At 56.0% G+C, this 19,596-nt stretch overlaps 1 protein-coding gene across 5 annotated transcripts in view; it reads right to left on the bottom strand.

The window, feature by feature from the left end:
* The window catches only part of Mbp (myelin basic protein), a 100,805-nt gene that overhangs the window by 69,506 nt on the left and 11,703 nt on the right, over nt 1-19,596 (bottom strand). For all 5 annotated transcript variants that reach the window (XM_026414137.2, XM_026414140.2, XM_026414138.2 and 2 more), the window contains exon 2: nt 9,512-9,582. In XM_026414137.2, the coding sequence (XP_026269922.1) occupies nt 9,512-9,562 (51 nt within the window). In that variant the 5' untranslated portion in view covers nt 9,563-9,582. The remainder of the gene's footprint in view (nt 1-9,511; nt 9,583-19,596) is intronic.

The following is a 19,596-nucleotide window of genomic DNA, read 5'->3' as shown; positions in this document are numbered from 1 at the left end:
GCAGAGAGGTGCCGATCATCAAGGTCCATCAGAGGTGGTTGCACGTTTCACCAGCCTCTGGCCACGGCATCCCCGGCAGGAGCACATTCAGGAGAGTCATGTGGTCCAGGCCACGATTCTCGTTTGTCTCATCTTTCATAATAAGATCAAGTCAGATACGGTTATGAGAAGACAGGATGAGAAGATAGTTACAAACACATTTTGAAGTGTTCCATTCGTTCTAACAGGTCACATGACAACTAAGACATCCAGGAAAAGAGCAGATCAGATGGGTTCCCCTGAGTTGTTCACAAAACAATACTTTTATTTTGAGCAATAAGGGAATTATAACTTCAAAAAAAAAAATCACACTTAGGCTCCTGCTGTTTGGTTTAACCCACATTATTCCATGCTCAGGAATAAAATATAGAAGACAGGTTTTCTTTTATATGTTGAGGAGTTGGCCAGAAAGGCAGGGGGTTCCACTGTCCCTAACGACTAAGTATTTTGTATTTCAACAGTGATCTGAGAAGAACCCCTTTTAATTTTTTTTTTGTGCTGGAAATTGAAGCCAGCGTCACTCAAACACTGAAGTACATCTTCTGAACATGAACAAAACAGAACAAAACAAACCCCCACACCCTAGAGAATGGGATGTGAGTGTTCTGGGGTGTTCGGGGCCCTGGCCTGACCCCTGCAGGTGATCCAGGGATCTGCTCCAAGAGCCCTCCTAACTTGAGATCTGACCAGCCCCCGCCTGACCCTGAGATGTGCAAGTCCCTGCCTGGTCTCCTGAGCCCCCCGCCCCAGGAACCCTGCAGGAAGGGCTCACTCAGGGCTCCACAAGGGCCCACTGAAGCAATGCAGAGCCAGGCCCAGGACTGGAGTGGGGCGAAGCTGGCAGGCGGCAGAGCTGGGGGCCTGCGCCCACTGGGCCGGCGTGTGGACTGAACTTGGCTTGATGTGGCCTGAGGCCGCCTTCCCACACAGCGGGTGTCACAATTAACAGGGCTGCCAAGACCTGGCCTTTTGTGCTCATCACATTCTATGTCCCCAAGGGACCCGCCATCCTCGGTGTACAAGGTCTCCGTGGTCCCAGATGATCAGATAGACCAAACACCTGTGGCTGGCCTCAAGTCCAGGGGGGGCCTGTGGGCACTCTTGCATGTGGAGCTGTGATGACACTCTCTCTGGCTGCTCTCCCACAGCACGTGGCCAGGGAGCCGGCTTTGGACGGCTGCAGCTGAACAGAGCAGGCATCACACAGAGCGCGGCATCCCTCCGTGAGGAGCGACTCACCCCGGGTCGGAGCCTGCTCTCTGGACATCTCACTGCAGCCGGCCTGGCCCGGATGCTTCGCGCTGCTCTTCCTTCAGACCCCGAGAGAGCTCCTCCAGGCTCCCACCCCTGTCAATCAGACGCCAGCCCTCTGGAGCTTTCCACAGCTCTAACTGGGCGCAGATTCCTCAGGTTCTCCAACGGCCCTTTGAAAGGAATCTTTCCCTGCCCCTCACCCCCTGGTGGAGCTCAGTGCAGTTCTAGAGGGAGTACTGAGCAAATCTGCAGGTGGGCCAGGAGTGTGCTGGGACCCAGAAGCTGCTGGAGCACGTGTGTGGCGTGCACACTGTCTGTGAGCCTGGACCTCGCCACCCTGCGGTGACACGCTTCCCCGTTGGGGCAGGTGCAGAGCACCCTGGGATTGCCACATCCCATGGTGCACCAGCGCGGCCTTCTTAGGTCTGACATTTGTGTGTTTGCTTGTCAGGATTTTGCCTTCTGGACACAATATTCTCTTCTGCACAAACCTGTATGACTCCATGAGTGAATGGAGCTAATAGCAACCCGGCAGGCTGCGAGAGAACTGAGGGAAGTGTCCAGGACCCAAATGGGGGGCGTGCTGTCCCACAGGGCCGCCCGCATACATGGCTATCCACATCTAAGGGGTTTAAAAGTAAGTGACATTAAAACTCAGCCCTTCAGCTGTGGCAGCCAAATTCCTCTGCTGTAGCCACCTGGGTTTAATGGCTACCCACTGGGCAGCCCGGATTGGACTTCCCATCCTTGTGGGCCTGAGCCGCAGTAGAGCTGCCCTAGTGACTCCATGGTGTGTGGAACAGCAGTCCTCAGGTTGCCCCTGCCCTAGTGACTCCATGGTGTGTGGAACAGCAGTCCTCAGGTTGTGCCTGCCCTGGTGACTCCATGGTGTGTGGAACAGCAGTCCTCAGGCTGTGCCTGTCCTAGTGACTCCATGGTGTGTAGGACAGCAGTTCTCAGGCTGTGCCTGCCCTGAGTGACTCCATGGTGTGTGGAACAGCAGTCCTCAGGCTGTGCCTGCCCTGGTGACTCCATGGTGTGTAGAACAGCAGTTATCAGGCTGTGTCTGCCCTAGTGACTCCATGGTGTGCAGAACAGCAGTTCTCAGGCTGTGCCTAAACCTTTCCTAGTTTGCCATGAGCTGTTCCATGTTCCATGTTCAGTTTAAGTGCTGAGGTGACTCCATGGTGTGTAGTGACCACAACTTTTTTTGTACAAGTGAACCACTGCCATCTGCTACCATAGGGCACAAATTGATGAATAAGCTATAAGTGCCAACTCATCAAGCTCTATCCAGGAGCACCTGGACTCGTGGACATCCCTAATCATATCAGCAAACCAGATATGGGAGTCTTCAACCACATCAGATGAGAACTCCTCACTCAAGACCCATAGAAGGAGTGGCACCTTGAGACTGGACATAGCAGCACGCTGACCCCATCACCTCATCACACGCCTTGCCCAGGCAAATCTCCACAGCCATGAACCTCTGAAGTTCTGTCCTGCAGCCTTAGCAGAGTGTGATTTTTCCTGCTCGTGACGACCAAGCCAGTCCCACCCCAAGCTGACCCTGTGGAACTGTCATCAGGACCTTGACCTAGAATGAGTTCCTGCCCTGTGACCGCTCTGCCTCTGAACAAGTTCCTTGGCTGGTTCCTGTTCTTATCTGACCACCTGCAGCGACTCTGCATCCACATCCGCTTCTGCCTTTGCTCTAGTTCAGCCTCCTGGACCCTGTGGCTGCCTTGGCCCTTCTTAGCCTTTCTATAACACATGTGTGTGCATGCGTGTGCACACACACACACGTGTATTTGTGTGAAGAGTGGTGTGTGACTTATAAAAATGTTAGAAATTAAGATTCGAATAAAAGAACCTGTGATGTGGCTTGTGACCACCAGGTGACCCACGAGTGTTCAGTGAATTGTCACTTGTGAATTCAGCATAAATTCCGAGACTGAGGACAGACCCAGACGTGTTCCCCCTAGGTCACTGGTGCCGCTGGCTCAGGACAAGGTGCACCAGGTCTGCCCACAACCTAAGAATCCTCCTGACAGGAGCGGGCGTTTCCGTGTGTCTGTGACACACTAGGTTGCCAAGCATCTGAAGCCTGTCCTTTTGGTCTCCAAAGCTCTTCAACATTCAACTGACTTAAGATGACCGGAGTTCTCAAAAACGCCCGTGTGTTGCCTGAGAAGCACGCTCCACAGGATGGACGTCAGCACCGCCAACACAGCGGCCAGACAAGAGAGGCAGGACCGCATGTCCTCGTGCTCAAGGGCCGCCAGCCAGACCGCTGCCACTGGGCACGCGCCTGACCCCGGGCTCCCACTCTGGGAGAGGGCCTAGTGACCCACCCTCTGGGCCAAGCAAGGTGGGGAGGCCACACGGCTTGGCCTTCTTGGGGGCTGGCATGTCAGTGCCATTCTGCTGTCCTCCCAGGTGAGGATGGACAAGCTCCTCCCTCTTTATGCTGTGGTCGCAGGCATCGCTGTTCTCATGGTCACCTGCCTGCCTGGGTGGGTGGGGCGCGTGCAGGATACTCCGGGGAGAGCTCTGCTGGTCAGCGTTCACCGTTAACACACATGTCCTCGGCACAGCAGGCCGGGGCTGCCGCCCCCAGCATTTGGTTTTCATGGGGAAAGGACAGATGACCGCACCAACTGCAGTGAGCCAAGCAAGCACGAGCCCGGCCACTTCCCCTGCCTGAGGAGGCAGGACGGAAGCTGCACCCAAGCTGAAGGGCCCAGACACCCAGGCTGGCGAGGAGAGGCTGCAGCGTTCACAGGAAGGCCAAGGGAGCAGCACCGTGCCTCCCTCGGTGGCTTTGAGGGAGACGTTTTCTCTGGCCCAGTGAAAGACGGTGTCCGTGCTGCTGGAGAGAGCCGGGCTGCGGCAGCGCCTGGTGTGTGGAAGCCACGTAAATGTCTCAGTTCTCAGAAGGTCTTTTAATACCCACAGGCTCACTGAGAGCGAGAGCAGGCTCTCATGGTGATTGAACATGTGAACAGACTTGCTGGGGTGTGGTCAGCTGTGGGGGCCAAGAGCACCTCCTGGGCACCTGTGTGCCGCGGCTTGGCTCTGGCGCACAGCTCCAACCAGCACACGCTCAGGAACAGCCAAACCCCAGACACCGAGCAGACTGTGTCCCTCCTTTCTACCAGCTTCAGACAGGAGTTTCACTTTTGCAAGTTCTCAGATCCTGTTTTTCAATACAGTATTTTTTTTTTTATGATGATTACACAGAAATATCCAGAAACATGGCCAGACATTTTTGGAGAACCCTTCTGAGCCAGAGATCGCCACCAGAAACAGCAAAGAGGAACCTTCCCGGGCCACCACACACAGGAAGAGGGGGTGTTCAGAGTTCTTATGAGTCACGGGGTTTCAGTGTTTAATAGTGCAGCATCGGCCCCGCCCACTCTGCCGATGTGGGGTTGGTGGAGATAAACCACGGGTTCTTTGCCCTGCAAGGCTCCGGTACCTTCCCCACTAGCTAGCGCCTCAGGAGTTCCACGTGGGAAGAACCAGGTGTACCACCCTCCCTGTGTTCACTCCCTTATCTAGAAAACCAAGCAAAGGAATTCCCATGCTAACAGTTGGAGGACTCTGCCAACAAGTGGGCAGAAGGAGGATGAAAGATAGGAGGGTACAGAGACCCCCAGAGACCAGGCCCATTCCAGAACCTTCCACTGACCCCCACCAAGAGACTCTGGTGGGATTCCTGGGGCCAGCTGCAGCAGGACCTGGAGCCCAAGTGGGTTGGGGTGGCCTCCCAGGGCCGAGGTTGGTGCTGCCTAGCCTGGGCTCTTCCCTGGTGGGCGAGATGCCCTGGGCCGCTCCTCCTGCCTTGGTCAGCTCTCTGCTCGGGAGCCTCTCTGCCTTCCCTCTCTCCAGGCTTCCTCAGTCCTCTCCACAGCAGCGAGTTATGGAGTCCTTGTCCTCGGCCCAGCAGAACACGGCCACCGGCTCCCTTCCTCAGGAGGCTACTAGGGAGACACTGGAAATAGTGAGTCCAGGCTCCCCAGGAGAGGGAGGCAGCGGGCCTCAGGACGCTCTGCCCCCCTGAGCCCCAGTGGGCGATCAACAAGCCACCAGCCCCTCCGTGGGTGACAGAGTCCAGCTGGAACGGCTGTGTCCAGCAGTCGTTCTGAGGAGTGTGGCCATGTCTGATGGAGCCGGGCCTTTGGGTCACCAGGGTCTACGAGGGAAGCTGGCAGAGGCAGAGCTGCAGGATGCTCAGGACCCACAGCCTCCCGTGACCTTGAAAGTGGGAGAGATTTTTCAGGAGGGGCCTTTACAGTGGGTGCCCAGAGTCTCACCTTCCCTATTCTTCACGCTGCCTGGGTTTGTCTCAGCCCTAAGGGAATGGGGCAGGAGGCTGGGTCCTCCTCCCTGGTCCGAGCACTCCTCGCAGCTTACCCAGTGGGCCTGGCCTTGGGCCCTGTGCCACCCTAGTGCCACCCATCGCACCTCTGAACACAGTTGCTTAGTTTTCTTGGCCCCTCCAACTCGGTAGTGAGCTAAACTGAGGATGGACACAGGCTACTTTTTCTTTTAAATTAGAAGGAAATTAGGAAATTAGTAACGACAACCACGTGTATGGCCTGCTGTGCCAGGAGCTGCCCAAGGGTGGGACCCACGCAGCACACCTGCTCGCAGGGCCTTAGCTCTGGGGCTTGGAGTTAGGAAGCTTGGCCAAGCTCCCCTAAGTGCTCGGAGCAGGCTGGACTCTCATGAGTGTCCAGCAGTGTCCCACACGGAGGGGCTCTCAACACGCTTTCTAAAGCATGTGGACGCAGGAGCACATGCTGGAATGAAAAGATCCAGGCATTTCCTTCAGTCCGACCACTGGTGGGCATCTGGACTTAGAAGGAACACAGCCCACACGAGGACAGAAACCTCCGTCCCTCTTGGCACTCCGAGGGCTGGACAACTTGGTGGATACTGAGACGCTGGGCTCCACTTGGGCACCTGCTTTAGGACCTGCCTGAAATGCTGACCTGGGAGACTAGGAGGGATGCAGGGAGGGCAGCGTGCGGCCCTAGAGGGGTGTGCTGGCCGACATCACTGCATCCTCACAGCAGCGCCAGGTCTGGGCACATCTGCAGGCTGGTCCTGGCTCCTCTGCACTTCGGGTTGATTCAGGGTTATAGGTACCCTGTCCTGATCAGGGGACGCACAGTTGGCCACCAGTGGCCCATCTTCCCTGTCCCTCCGTCTCTTTATCAGTCCTAGCTCACTTCATTTGACAAGAGAGAGAGAAATCAGAACTGTAAGCATCTCGTGAGGCACAATATTGATAACTTACGATCTCTTCTTCTGACTTGAGGATGGGCTACTTATCAGGCGTGGTGTGACTCACAAATGGTACTGTGGGCCGGGACACAGACACCAGGAGGCTGAGACCCTAGGGGACAGGGGTGTGCTGCTTTGGGGCTGCGACTGGGTGCCTGGAATGTGCCCAGGCCTTGCTGCAACCTATGTGAGAGCACCGAGGGTGTGAGCAGGACAGAACAAAACGGCAGCCTCCGTCAGTCAGTCCACGTGGGTTCTAAGCTGAGTGACAGGCTGAGGTCTATCAGGCTAAAAAAAATAATATTAAAACTGATGTGGGGGGGCTGGGGTTGTGGCTCAGAGGTAGAGCGCTCACCTAGCGCACGTGAGGCTCTGGGTTCCATCCTAAGCACCACATAAAAATAAAATAAAGGAATGTGCGCACCTACAACTAAACATATATTTTAAAAAAAACCCCGATGTCAGTGTTTTTGCTGACTCTCCCTCCGGCTGTTAGCAGGTGGTGTCTGCACGTGGGGCCAGCTTTCTTCTTCTCACGACCCACTGCAGCTGCTGCCTGGCTTCAAGCCCCTGCCACTGCGGCCATGAGCAAGACCACCCGGCTCTGACTCCGCCCCAGGTGAAATGCAGACTGTCATGCCAAGGGCCGGAACACAGAGGAGGCTGAAGAGAAGGCACCAGGGAGCAGGTGGATCAGCTGCTTCGCCCGGTGCCACAGCCTGAGACGGGGGTGCAAGGGCCTGACACCCTGCCGCAGCACAGGAAGGAGGCTGCTGCGGGGTGCTCTACAGTGTCGACAACAGGAAGGAGACTGCAAGCCACAGAGAGGGGTTCAGAATCGGGAGTTCAGGCCCGTCATTCTGAGACCTACCACACCACGCCATGGGAGCAGTCTGGCACTCTGATCAAAGCTGTCTTCCTACTTTCGCTTTTGGTGAGACTAGATCCTTCTTGTGCAGAGTCTCAACATAAACCAGGTCCTTCATGGTAACTAAACCCATTAGCATTCAATATTACTGCTAATTATACAAGGAAAGTATCCATAGTGTGCTTTAAGCATGCGTTAAGTGGTGAGTCACCCATCGGAATCTTCGTATTTATAAATCATTTAGGCAACGCAGGCGACGGCACTGTCCTGACTTTAGGTAAGGTGGGGTATAAACAGAGCATTAGGCACTCACTCACTTGCTTCACATGGATGTTCTGAAAGCCACGCCCGGGAAATCACCCATTTGGCTTATACAGAAATCGAGCCCAAGCAAACCAGGGAAGGACGCACACTGCAGGGTTCATCAATAAAAGGCTACTGCAGACCACGTGGAAGGGTGTCAAGGCCATAATTAGCTCAGCTCAGTTCCCTGGGTATTTCAGAAGTGCGGCTGTGTGGGTGGGGCGGGGTGGGCCAGGCTCAGCCTGCGAGCTCCAAGCACTGCCCTGGGTCTGGTTTTGCAGCATGCCTGGTTTTATGCAGAATACAGACAGTGCCCAAGAAACAGTGCCCGCGAAACGGAACCGTTTCCCATGCCCTGAGACTGAGCGTAGATTAAAGGTTCACACGCAATGCTGGGCAGACTCACTCACAATCTGAACTGATTCCCAAGTGGACAGGAAGTGAGGCAATGAGGACCCGCTGGCCATCTGTGGTCCATGTGAATGTCACGTGTCTTATGCAACTCAGAAGGAAACTGCAAGAGCCCTGACTCAGAGCCATTCCTGGGATCAAGGCAGTGCTGAGCATCCTGATCAAAGAGGGCGGAGGTGTACCTGAGGGGGAGCCGGCAGACACTGTGCCAGAGTTCAAGGTCAAGTCTGAGTAGCTGGAAGAGTTGGGATGGTTTTGAATCTGCAGTTTTCTGTTTGCTTATCTGTACTCCCCAATGTTCTATGAAGGGGAAGGGCACAGAGGGAGGTGGCACCGCACAGGTGGAGAGGGGTGCGTGGGGGGAGATAGTACCACACATGGTTATAGAGGGGCCAGGGGCCAGGCAGCCTGTGAGCTAAGGCCCACTCGGAGTTCTAAGGTAGGAGGGACAGGCCCTTGGCTCTGGAGGAAAGCCCAGCTGGCACAAGTGCAGGGCCAGCAGAGGGAGGGACCTGGCACCTTGGTTTTGGAAACCCCAGTGGGCATCTGCGTCTGGGTCTCGGGGGCTTGACAGCTCTCTGGGAGACGCACACGGGTGGAGGCTGGGCGCAACCCCAGGAGGGAAACCAGAGGGGTGCAGTGGGTAACATGGACAGAGGGCCCTGGGCTTCCCCGAGCCACCAGGTGGTGGATTCAGAAGGCAGGGCCTTGGGCAACGGCTCCCCTGTTTCCCATCACTGGGCCGCTGAGGGATTCAGAACAAGTTCTCCAGCCTAGGGCTAGGGGCCTCCTGCCGCTGGCCAGAGCGAGGGCCAGAGCTCAGCTCCAGGAGAGAGAAAAGGGAGGCTGAGCTCTGGAAGCCAATGTGCTGAACTGGGGTTTGAGCACAGAAAAATCTGACCCTTCTCCCGGTTCTCAGATTGGTCTAGATTCTCCGGCTTTTCTGAAATAGCAGCTAGTTAGACGGCATGAAATCTGGGAATACTACTAAAAAATAAGACCTTTGAATTACAGAGTGTGTCTGTGTGCGAGCGAGGGAAGGCGTGATCTCTCCTTTGGGAACCTTGGGCAGGGAGGGCCTCCCTCCGGGCCTCCCTCCGGGCCTCCTCCTCCCTCCTCTGTCTCGCCTTTCCTCTCCCCTCCTTCCCTCCTGGCCTCCACCCCTCTCTTCCTTCCTTCCTCTATTTCCCTCCAAGGGCAGGACCCACCGACCACACACACTCGTCCTGAATACACTGACAACGGTGACTGGTGACAGTGACAAGGCCGCCTCGGGCTGGCTACCTCAGGGGAGTCACCCGCTGCTGTTCTGGGCACGGGGACGTGGGATCAGTGTCTTACCTTACTGGCTCTCTCCGCACTCGACTGTCTCCTTCCCACGTGGTTTCCCATCCTCAGCCGGTGACTCGGAGCTGCAAGAGAAGGGGGGGTGTGAGCTGGAGGGCAGCACTTCAGCTGTCCACACTGGTTTTCCCCAGGACAGGAATTCTGTGAGATGTCACACTCATTTTTAAGAAGGGAAAACCAAAGCCCTGAAAGCTGGGGAGACGTGGCCGCAGCCATCTCCTTAGCAAGTGCCACTGTCTCCAACCCCACCAAGAGCTGGAAACAGGGCAGCTCCAGGGCCCAAGCTCTGCCCAGGAGCAGACACCCTCCAGCATGCCTCCTCATACACAGAAATGTCAACACGGGTCCACATGCAGATGCACACAGTCACACCTCACACTCAGGTGTGACACAAGATGAACCGGGCGGTCAGGGAGTGCCCGGCCCTTCGAAGGGCAGTGGGTCCTGCTGCCTGGAAGAACCTATGAGATCACAGAAGGGCAAAACCAGACGGAGACTGCACATCAGACAAGTATGCAAAGAATTTGCAGAATCTGCGGGGAAGATAAAGTCAGATGAAAACAGCATGCGGACCTCCTTCTTATGTACTGACCCAAACCTCAGCAACAAGTGCATTTGCCTTTAACTCCCCAAAATGCACAGAACTAAAGAATTTTAGCCAAAGCCATTCAAAATGAATGCCTGTCCCATCCTCTCTGGGCCTGCAGCAACCCTGAGGAGCTGGTCAGCCACTTGTACCACCATGCTTGGCCTGGTCCCTGGTGACCAAAGGCTTTGGGGACAGAGACAGAAGTGTCATTTTTCATGTCACATTCTTTTTGTGGGCACTGCTCCTCTGTACCCAGGGTAAGTTATGTTCTAAAATGGGGAAGAGGAGTTTCCTAAATGTTAGGAGTCTTGAATACAAGGCACGGCTCATTGCTCCGAGGCCATCTCTAGACAGGAATGCTGCCAACACCTGGCTTACCTCCTCCCCATGACCAGGGCCCTTGGTGACTGGACTATTCCCAGGGGCCGGGTCCCACCATGCGCAGGAATAGGGAGGAGAGAAGCGAGAGGCTGCTGAGCACCGCAGGTGGCCCTTGCTGGGATCCCTGCTGGGCTGGGCCCATGCCCAGGTAAACGTACAAAAGGAGTCCCCACGCTACATGCCAGTCTCCAAACTGAAACCGAGTACTTATCTAATCTCCAGGAAGGAAGCAGTCACAGCCCAGACTCCCAGACCCACTGGCTGCTCTCGGCACGAGGTGAGCTCCTGTCATACTCTGCTGATCCCCGGGGAAGGGCGGCATGAAGTAGCCTGCCGCTGACCCGTGGCTTCTCCGCTGCTCTGGCCCTGAGCCTGTGAGCAGGGCAGCTCTGAGACGACCCACCCGCCCATTCTGTGTCTTTCAGCCCTCTGGACCAGGAGACCAACTTCTGCTCAGCCTGTGAGACGCTCGTCCTACCTCGTGGAGCAAAGCGTTGCTCGGTTCTAGAAGTGGAGACCAGCCAAGCAGCGTCCTGAGGAGTCCCTGTCTGACGCCCACACAGGCTGGGCAGCAGGACACCGGGGCAGCAGTTGCTGGATGGCAAGACTGACCTGCCGTGCACACAGGAAGGGCCTGTGAGCCACACCTCCCAGGGGCCCGCGCAGGACTTGAATGGGGCTCTCTGTCCAGCACCCTGGACCCAGAGCTGATGACACAGCTCCAGTGCCCACAGGCACTGCCGACTGAAGGACAGAGGGAACCTGTCCATAGTTTGACACGTACATTTCCAAAGTGCAGGCTCCCACAGCATTCTGTCATCCACCTTACCATTTCCTGGAGTGGGGCGACCAGGAAGCCTGCCCTAAACCAACCTCTCAATGGGAAGTAGAGGTCGGGGCGGCGACGTGTTACTCTGCTTGATAAGGTAAAAGGAGCCAGAGAGACAGTCTAAATGAAGAGCAGAAATTGGTCTCCTGGTCCAGAAGGCTGAAAGACACAGAATGGTGTCTCCATGAGAGTAGGTGTGTCCCTTGTGAGATGGAGACGAGAAGGCTGAGAATCTGGGGCTTACATTTGACCCCTCTTTAAATCCACACAGTGTGGTTTAAACCAAGTATTGAGAATTCATAATACAAACGGAACAAATAGAATAACAATGCATCAAACATCGTGGATCTACCTTCTGTTCAGTAAAAAAGAACTGACCCATTCAAAAGTAAACACAGCCAGCCGCCGTGCTGCACGCCTATGACCCCAGCAGTTTGGGAGGCTGAGGCAGGAGGATCCCAAGTTCCAGACCAGCCTTGATTTAATGAGGCCCTCAGAAACTAAGTGAGACCCTGCCTCAAAATTAAAAAAAAAAGACGGAATGTGTGGTTGTGGCTCCGTTGTAAGTGCCCTGGGTTCAATATCCAGCACCAAAAGAAACAGACAAAACAAACTGACAAACAAGAATGAGCACCTCACACAGCAGAAGTCGTGGATTCTGAGCTTCTCCTGGTCAGGGCTGGCGGCCTGGGCGTGGGGCAATTTGCCTGTCACAGGCATGGAAAAGCCCACGTCACCGTCCGTCCTCTCCAGATGCCCATCCGCCTGGGCACGACCACACCCGCTTCCTTCCACCCTCTGCTGTCCATCCTCACGCCACTCCCCAGTTGGTATCAGCCAGATCCAGAGTGGTGTTCTCTCCTCAGGATAAAACCTAGGGATTTGTCCCAAATTGGAATGTCAGTATTTGGGAGTTGCTTGTGGGCCAAGGAGAGGTATCTGGGGACCAAGGGCCCTGAACACTGCTGAAACCTAACCCCAGGGCATGAGCGGCTCTCGGGAGGTGGCCGGTGCTCTCCTGGTCGGTCAGTGTCCTGATCAAGCCTCATCATGCTTCACAGTAAAGCTCCAGCTCACACTGGGCACTGAAGTCCACCCACACCTCAGAAACTCAAGCCCCCTGGACACAGAATCGGTTGAAATGACATAAGCCAGAAGAGACTTTCAAACAATCCCGTCAGGCGCGACTGGCTCTAAATGAAGACCGACTTAGTGGCGGGAGGGGGGGACAAGAGACACCAACACCCGAGCACTCTAGACCAGGGCCTCATTGTTTTGTGAGCATCTGTACCTGCCCTGGGTCACCAGGCCATGGCAGGCACAGTCAGGTCACAGGCCCCTGGCTTCCCGACCCTGTGGCCCCATGGAGTCGGCCTGGGTAATTCCACCCTCTCCCTGTCTGCCTTGGAGGGGAGTCACAGAAGGGAGGAGAGGCAGCCGGCCAGCTCTGGGCTTCCGGTGGGGCTGGGAGCTGGAGAGCCCTGGGCAGGCGGCTGTGTGTTGAGGCCACCCTTACCTTGTCTCATTTGTACCATTAACCGAGTGCAGGGAGCAAGAGGAAAGCCCAGGGGATGGGCGGGGGCAGCAGGAGGCCAGGCCCACTCTCAGCCACTGGGCAAAGAAGCAGCTTCTCCTAAAAGAGCAGGAAGGACAGGGACGGGCATCCAGGTTGTACGGGGCCTGCGACAGACTTCCAGACTGACAGTGGGACCCCTGCACAAGGAGGTCCCGCCAACGGGAAGGTCTGAAGTCCCAGCGATATTGTCACGATGGCCCACCCTTCGTCTCAGCACAGGGCTAGCATTCAGCACCGACTTGCTGGGAAGCCACCCGTCTTGACTGGCTCCCAAAGCAGCTCAGCTCCTTGCTGCTCCCGGGAGGAGTGACCCACTCAGAAGCCATGTGGCTGGTGCCTGGAGGCCGTGGTGCTGGGCACGAGGACCAGCCCCTGCTCCTGGTGTCTGATTCCCTCCGCAGCGGTTCAGACCTTCTAAAGCGCGTGGCTGGAGACCCACAGCTCACAGTGCGACCCCAGCTCAGTGACCTGGGGCGAGACCTCACTCCCTGAGCCCCCGCTGGGCTGCTGGGGACAGGTGGAGGTCAGGGTCGGGGCTGCCGTGGTGCTGGGTGCCCTGAGGGGCGCTGGAGGAGCGGTGGGCTGGGGTCAGCGCGCGTTGTTCCCGTGGTCTCTCCTCTTTCTGGGGCCAGTACTACCTGGGCCAGTGGGAGCGGCTGAAGACACACGGTCCAGCTCTCCACGATCCACAGGTCCCTGGGTCTGGGACCCCACGTGAGTTGCAGCCCCTGAACTGACATGGCCAAGGGAAGGGGTGGGGGAAGGCGCCAGCCACCCAGGGAAGTCACAGGAAGATGAAAGCCCCTGCCGGCCACAGCCAGCCAGGGCCCAGGAGGGTGCGACTTGCCTGGGTCAGACCACAGAGCCTCAGGGCAGGGAGGTGGGGAGAGCGTGGGCAGGGAGACAGGCACCCCCTGAGAGGAGGGCTCCTGTGAGAGGCCGGGGTCATCTTTGACGTGCTTTATCCCTCTGGTTTCTGTCAGCCCTGGGGTCACGGGAGTACCCCCATAAGCCTGCAAGCCTTCTTCCCATTCTAATTGAGAAAGTGAGGTTTAAGGACCACCTCTAGGTGAGCGTGCCTCTAGAATGTATTTCATTAAAAGCAGCATTATTGGGGCTGGGATTGTGGCTCAGCGGTAGGACGCTCGCCTAGCACCGGCGGGACCCGGGTTCAATTCTCAGCACCACATAAAAAAGTAAATGAATAAAGGCATTGTGTTGTGTCCATCTACAAAAAAAAGATTCTCTCTCTTTAAAAAAATAAAGTAGTATTACCAAAAAAGTAGGGTTATCTTGATATTATATGCACTATGAATGTGCTCCACGTAGAAAACAAGTTTTACGGTAGGCCTGAGATAGCATGCATTCCTTAGTTATTAATTAACCCAGGGTGTCAGTCAACCTTTTCACTGCTGTGACCAAAGCACTTGATAAGAACAACTTAGAGGAGGAAAATTTTATCTGGAGCCCACAGTCTCAGAGGTCTCAGTCCATCAAAGGCTGAGCCCCTGCTCTGGGCCCCAGGGAAGTGGCACAGCATGGCGGAAGGGTGTGGCAGAGGGAGGCTGCCAGCCTCCGGTTGGCCCAGGAAGCAGGGCGGGGGAAGGGCCTCAGGGACAATGGACGCTTTCAAGACAGCTCCCAGGGACCCACCTCCTCCAGCCACATCACCACCAGCAAGTCCCCTCAAACCGGGACAGACTGGTCAGGTCACAGCTCTCACAGTCCAGTCATGTCCCCTCTGAACACTCCTGCATCAACAGCCTTTGGGGGAGACGCACAGCAAAACCACACTCAGGAGAGAGAGGCCTGCCACCACCTGCTCCCACCAACCCGCGCCCGGACACACAGGACGACCGCAGAGACTTCCTCTCTGTGGCCCAAGGTCGTGTGGTGAGAGTACACGAGTGGGAGGACTGGGGTTTTAATCCCACGCCGTCAGTGATTCCGTCTTCCCAGCTTCTGATTTCTTGTCTGTACAGAGTTCTGTGGTGTTGGAGGGAGGGTGACATAAGGAAATTCAGGGGACACCAGCAGGCCCTGGCGCCACTGGTTTCCTTCCGTAGAGAGTGACTTGCAAGTTTCACAAGGTGCAGAATGGAGGGTGAGACCAGCAGGGCCTTCCCTTTGTCCCCAAGGTCAGTCTTTCCCATCTATTTTAGGTATAAAAGCTCAACCCTCTTGCAGTAACAAATTTTCAGTAAATAAATTGCTTCACAGTGAGTAGGGAGCCAGAGAGCAGTTCATCATTTTGTCAGGTGCAATTATTTATGTGGATACTTCACAGTCATTTCTTCCCGCCCACAGCCCGTCCACAGCCCGCCACATTGACACAAGTGTGCACTTGCACGAGTGTGAATTTCCCGCGTGTCAAGCATCTGTCCAAGTGTGCACATGACAGTGAATAGGCCAGCAAGACGGCCTCTGTGGGGAGGGCACAGGAGGACGGGGCCGGGGTGAGGGTCAACCAGGGAGCACAGAGGCTGAGCCCCAGGTCCCCAGTTCTGAGCAGAGGAGGAGAAGGCCAGCTGGCGCAGGGAGGCAGAGTCTGGAGTCGCCAGCCTCAGACACGAGTCCCAGGCCCCAGACTCTGTCCTGGAGGGAGGACCCGGGCCTGAGGGCACCACCCGCTGTGTCTGAGCTCAGAGGCAGAGCGGTGAGGAGCAGGAAGGAGAATGGCCAGAGGGAGGCCTTGGGAACACAGCAGGGCTAGTCCGCCTGGACCATGGCAAGGCTGTGCCCGCTGCTGCTGAAGGACGGCGGAGGAGCGCCTCACCCTGCAGCCTGTTGACTTCACTTGGTCGACTTATAATTATGGGTTAGTAAACGAGGAGGACACACAACTTCCGTCCCTCAATCATACATTCTCAAGAGGTCTTGCTTCACCTTAAACGCCACTTTCCACAGAAACCCTCTCCAACAGCCCCATCTAAAGGAGACCCTTCAATCTTATGCTCTGCCAGGATGCTGTCCCCGCCCGTGACGGACCTGCCACTCTGGCACGTGTCTGTCACCATCCAGAGGGGGCATCCTGGGCACCGCCAGCTCCACAAAGGCAGGTGACCAGTCCTTCCATTCCCCGAAGCTCACCGGGCCCAGCGCAGGGTGAAGGAGAGGACAGACCCAGAGCACGGGAGCGCAGTCCTGTCTCGGCACACCTAAGCAGGACAGCCTGAGGGTCACTTCAAATTCAGAAATAATGCAGATGACAGCGCTGGCTTCCGGAACAGGACCAGCGGCACTGACCTCTGCTTTAAACTCCAGTGCTAGCTGAGGTGTCACAACTTTGCTACAGTTTAGCCTCCCCTCCATTTCCCATACACCATATGCATGTAAAACAGGTTACTCAAAGTCTATAGTATAATTGTTTTACATTTGAATTCAAAGAATTTAGAATAATCTTCCTAAAATATTAAGCATCCTGACAACTTAGGGATCATTTTTGAGAGGCCATGAGCTACCTCTGATGGTGTGTTAGTTGTGCCAGCCTCCACCAGGCTGAGCAACAGCAGCCTGCAGTTCCCAGCGGCTCCAGGTGCTTGCTGAGGGTCCACCACGCCTAGAGGTCAACCACTCTATTTTTATGTGAGTCCAAATTCCGAGGAGCATGTTTTCTTCCTGTAGATCAGGGGTCAACAAATGGTGACCCGTGCCCAAGGATTCCCCGGTTTCTGTGAGTGAAGCTGTGCTGGCACAGCACTGCGGCCTTCTGTGGGCCTCTTTCCTCCTGACCCTCCTCGGCACCCCTGGAGTGGGCAGCGGCAATGGCCACCTTGTGGCCCAAGAGTTGACAACCTGGCCCTTTATAGAAAAGAGCTTCCTGGCCTCTGATTTGTAGACACAGCAACCCTAACACTGCCCAGCATGCTGAACGCACTGTTTCGTGCACAGATCTCCCAGGATGTGTGGCAGGGACCTTCTCCCCAACGCCCTTCCTCTCTTCCCCCTTTAGCAGACAATCTTCTGCTGTTAGCTGGCCATGAGGCCTCCGGGTGCGGACTGCACTTCCCAGTGTTCTAGCAGGCGCATACGGGCACCTGCTGCAAGCTTTCCTGGTTCAGCCAGGGTTTAGGAAAAGTTGTTGTTATAGCTGCTTCACAACTAAATTGAAAGTAAGACTCTTTCAGTATTTGGAAAATATGACACATACCTAAACAGGCACAGAGTGATCCATTGCGAAGCATTCAAATTATGACTAATTTAAAAAAAATGTGTTCAGCACACTCTGCTTACAGGGATTCTCAGGAAGCAGGAATATTAATGGGTACCTGGGCTCACAGGACTTAAAAATCCCAGAGTACCTTTCTCTGTCTTCTCTGATTTCTGAAATCCCTGAGGCAGTGTCTGTAATGCCCCACTGGCCTGGCTACTAGCCATCAGTGGGTCCGGGTCTTCACTGGACTTCAGAGGTCAGTGGACTTCATGCCTCTCATGGCTGCAGTTCCCATCTTCAGACCTTCAGTGGACCTCAGGTCCAAGTGCTGGCTCCTAGATTCCAGTCTCCTCTGGCATAAGGCACCGCCCAGCACAAGTGACCCATGGTGGATGTGGGAATCCCCTGGACTGAGCGTACGGCCCAGGGGTGACTGAGCAACCGCCCATGTGTGTGACCAGGCTTTCATAGTCACGGGTCACCTAGCATCCATTCCAGGAGGAAGCCATTTAGGAAAGGTTGTGGTGGATCCGCAAATCTCAGTAGGATTCCGAGACCCCTGGACTGTGGGCGGACTCCTGAGGGAGAGAGCCGGGTGGAGTCCAGATGACAGAAAGCTCAGTGTGCTGGAAAGAGGAAACCCGACTAGGGCTGGTGAAAGGGGAGGAGCTGAACGTCCAGAGGGCCACCCTCGTGGCCGTTATAGGAGTACGGAGGGCAAGACAGAGTGGGCCTCGCGAAGGCTGCGAGCCGGAGGAAGAGAGCGCCCCGGCAGGCCGCCTCCTCCGAGAGGCCTCTTCTCCAGAACCCAGGGCGGAGCCCCGGGCTGCAGGGTGACATTCTGTGGCCTCAGTGGCTGCCGCTCCTGAGATCAGAGCTGCTGCTGGCCTGGGGGGAGGAGTGCATGTTGTCCTCCTGCAGATAAAATACCCCCACCCAAATGTGGCTGCGACAGCCTGAGTCCAGGGCGCTCTGCCTCTCCCACTGCGAAGACCACAGAGCAGACCCCAAGGCCAGGATCTCAGGCCTGAGAGTCAAGGTCAGAAGGAAAAAGACGCCCAGGGAGGAGCCTCCCCTCCCTCAGCATCCCTGTCCTCCCCTCGTCCTCCCTCCGTCTCCCGCCCCCTCCCCTTCCTCTGTACCCACAGGCTTCACCCGCCCTCTGTGCACAGTCACCCCTCGGGCCACCAGTGCTCGGGCCACTCTGTTCAAAACACAGGGGACAGCTGCCACCCTCAGCAAGGCCACCATGGAGGGATACAGACACACATACACACGTATGCACACACTCACACACAAACATCAATGCACACACATGCACACAAACACGGATGCACATGCACACACACTCACACTCACATGCACAGGCATACTAGCAAACAAGAATACACATGCACACACTGTCACATACAAGCACATACATGCATGCATTCCATGCATGCACACACACAGATACACACACTCACACACATGCACACACGTGTGCACACACAACCACACACACAGAAAACACCTTTTCACAGACCAGAATGGGCCACGACTTAAGCAAGTGCCCTGTGGCCACAGCAATCCACGCCCACCCCTCTCCCAGCCCCTCGCATCTGGCACACACCTGGGGCTGTCTGTCTGGGTGTCAGAAATGCCCATGGGCCCCTTTCTCGGCCCAGTGAACTTAGGAGTGAGTCCTGGGGAGAGGAACAGGCAGCAATGCTCTTTGCCTCCCTGGACGGGGCGCCCAGGCCTACTTATTGGGTTGGGGTGGCCCCTCCCTCCTGTCCGCTCTCTCCCTGGGGCTCCTTCTGACTCATCTCCAAGAGCCCAGCCCTGCAGAGGTGCAGCTGAGGCCCTGCCCAGCGGGGCCGGGCAGGGCAGGGTGGCATGCTCCGTCTCCCTCCGGGCAGGTTCTGGATGGCCCCACGTGAGCGTCAGCCTGGCCCCTTTGTCGCAGGCCGTCCACCACACCTGAGGGAGCGGACGCCCAGTCCCCAGCGTCCTCCATGAGCAGTCAGACAGGAGGCCCCACTTACCACCCTTACGCACAGACAGTCCCCAGGGGACATCAAACACCGTCCCCTGCGAAGGTCCAGATGGGGTGGTGACAGCCAGCGAGGGCAGCCTGCTCTGCCCTCAGGCAGCCTGGATGTGGTTCAGGTTCACACGGGAGCTGTCCCCAGCCTGCAGTGCTGAGTGGTGGGACTTCTGGGAGGTGGGAACTGGTGGGTGCTCAGTTTTTGGGGTGCTGTTCTGGAGAGGGCTAGAGCAGCTCTCAAGTGAGTGAGTTGTCCTAAGAGCCAGAGCCTTGCCGGCTCCTGCGGGATGATGTGACCTCAGCCTACCACACATTCCTGCCAGCTGGCACTCGAGTCCAGACCGCCAGCCTTCGGAACTGTGAATTAAATAACCCCTTCCTTATGATGCCAGTCTGCCTCAGGTATTGCATTACAGTATCAGAAAACAGCCTAATAAGATTTCTTAGGCATCTCCTCCTCTTACTCTTGCTTCTTTCTTCTTGGTGTTTTAGGAATAACTAGAAATACAATCTGATAATGTT

Source organism: Urocitellus parryii, chromosome 13, assembly GCF_045843805.1.
Source record: "Urocitellus parryii isolate mUroPar1 chromosome 13, mUroPar1.hap1, whole genome shotgun sequence".
NCBI lineage: Eukaryota > Metazoa > Chordata > Mammalia > Rodentia > Sciuridae > Urocitellus > Urocitellus parryii.
Note: the sequence above shows the minus strand (reverse complement) of the source record. Positions and strands in the feature narration are given on the sequence as shown.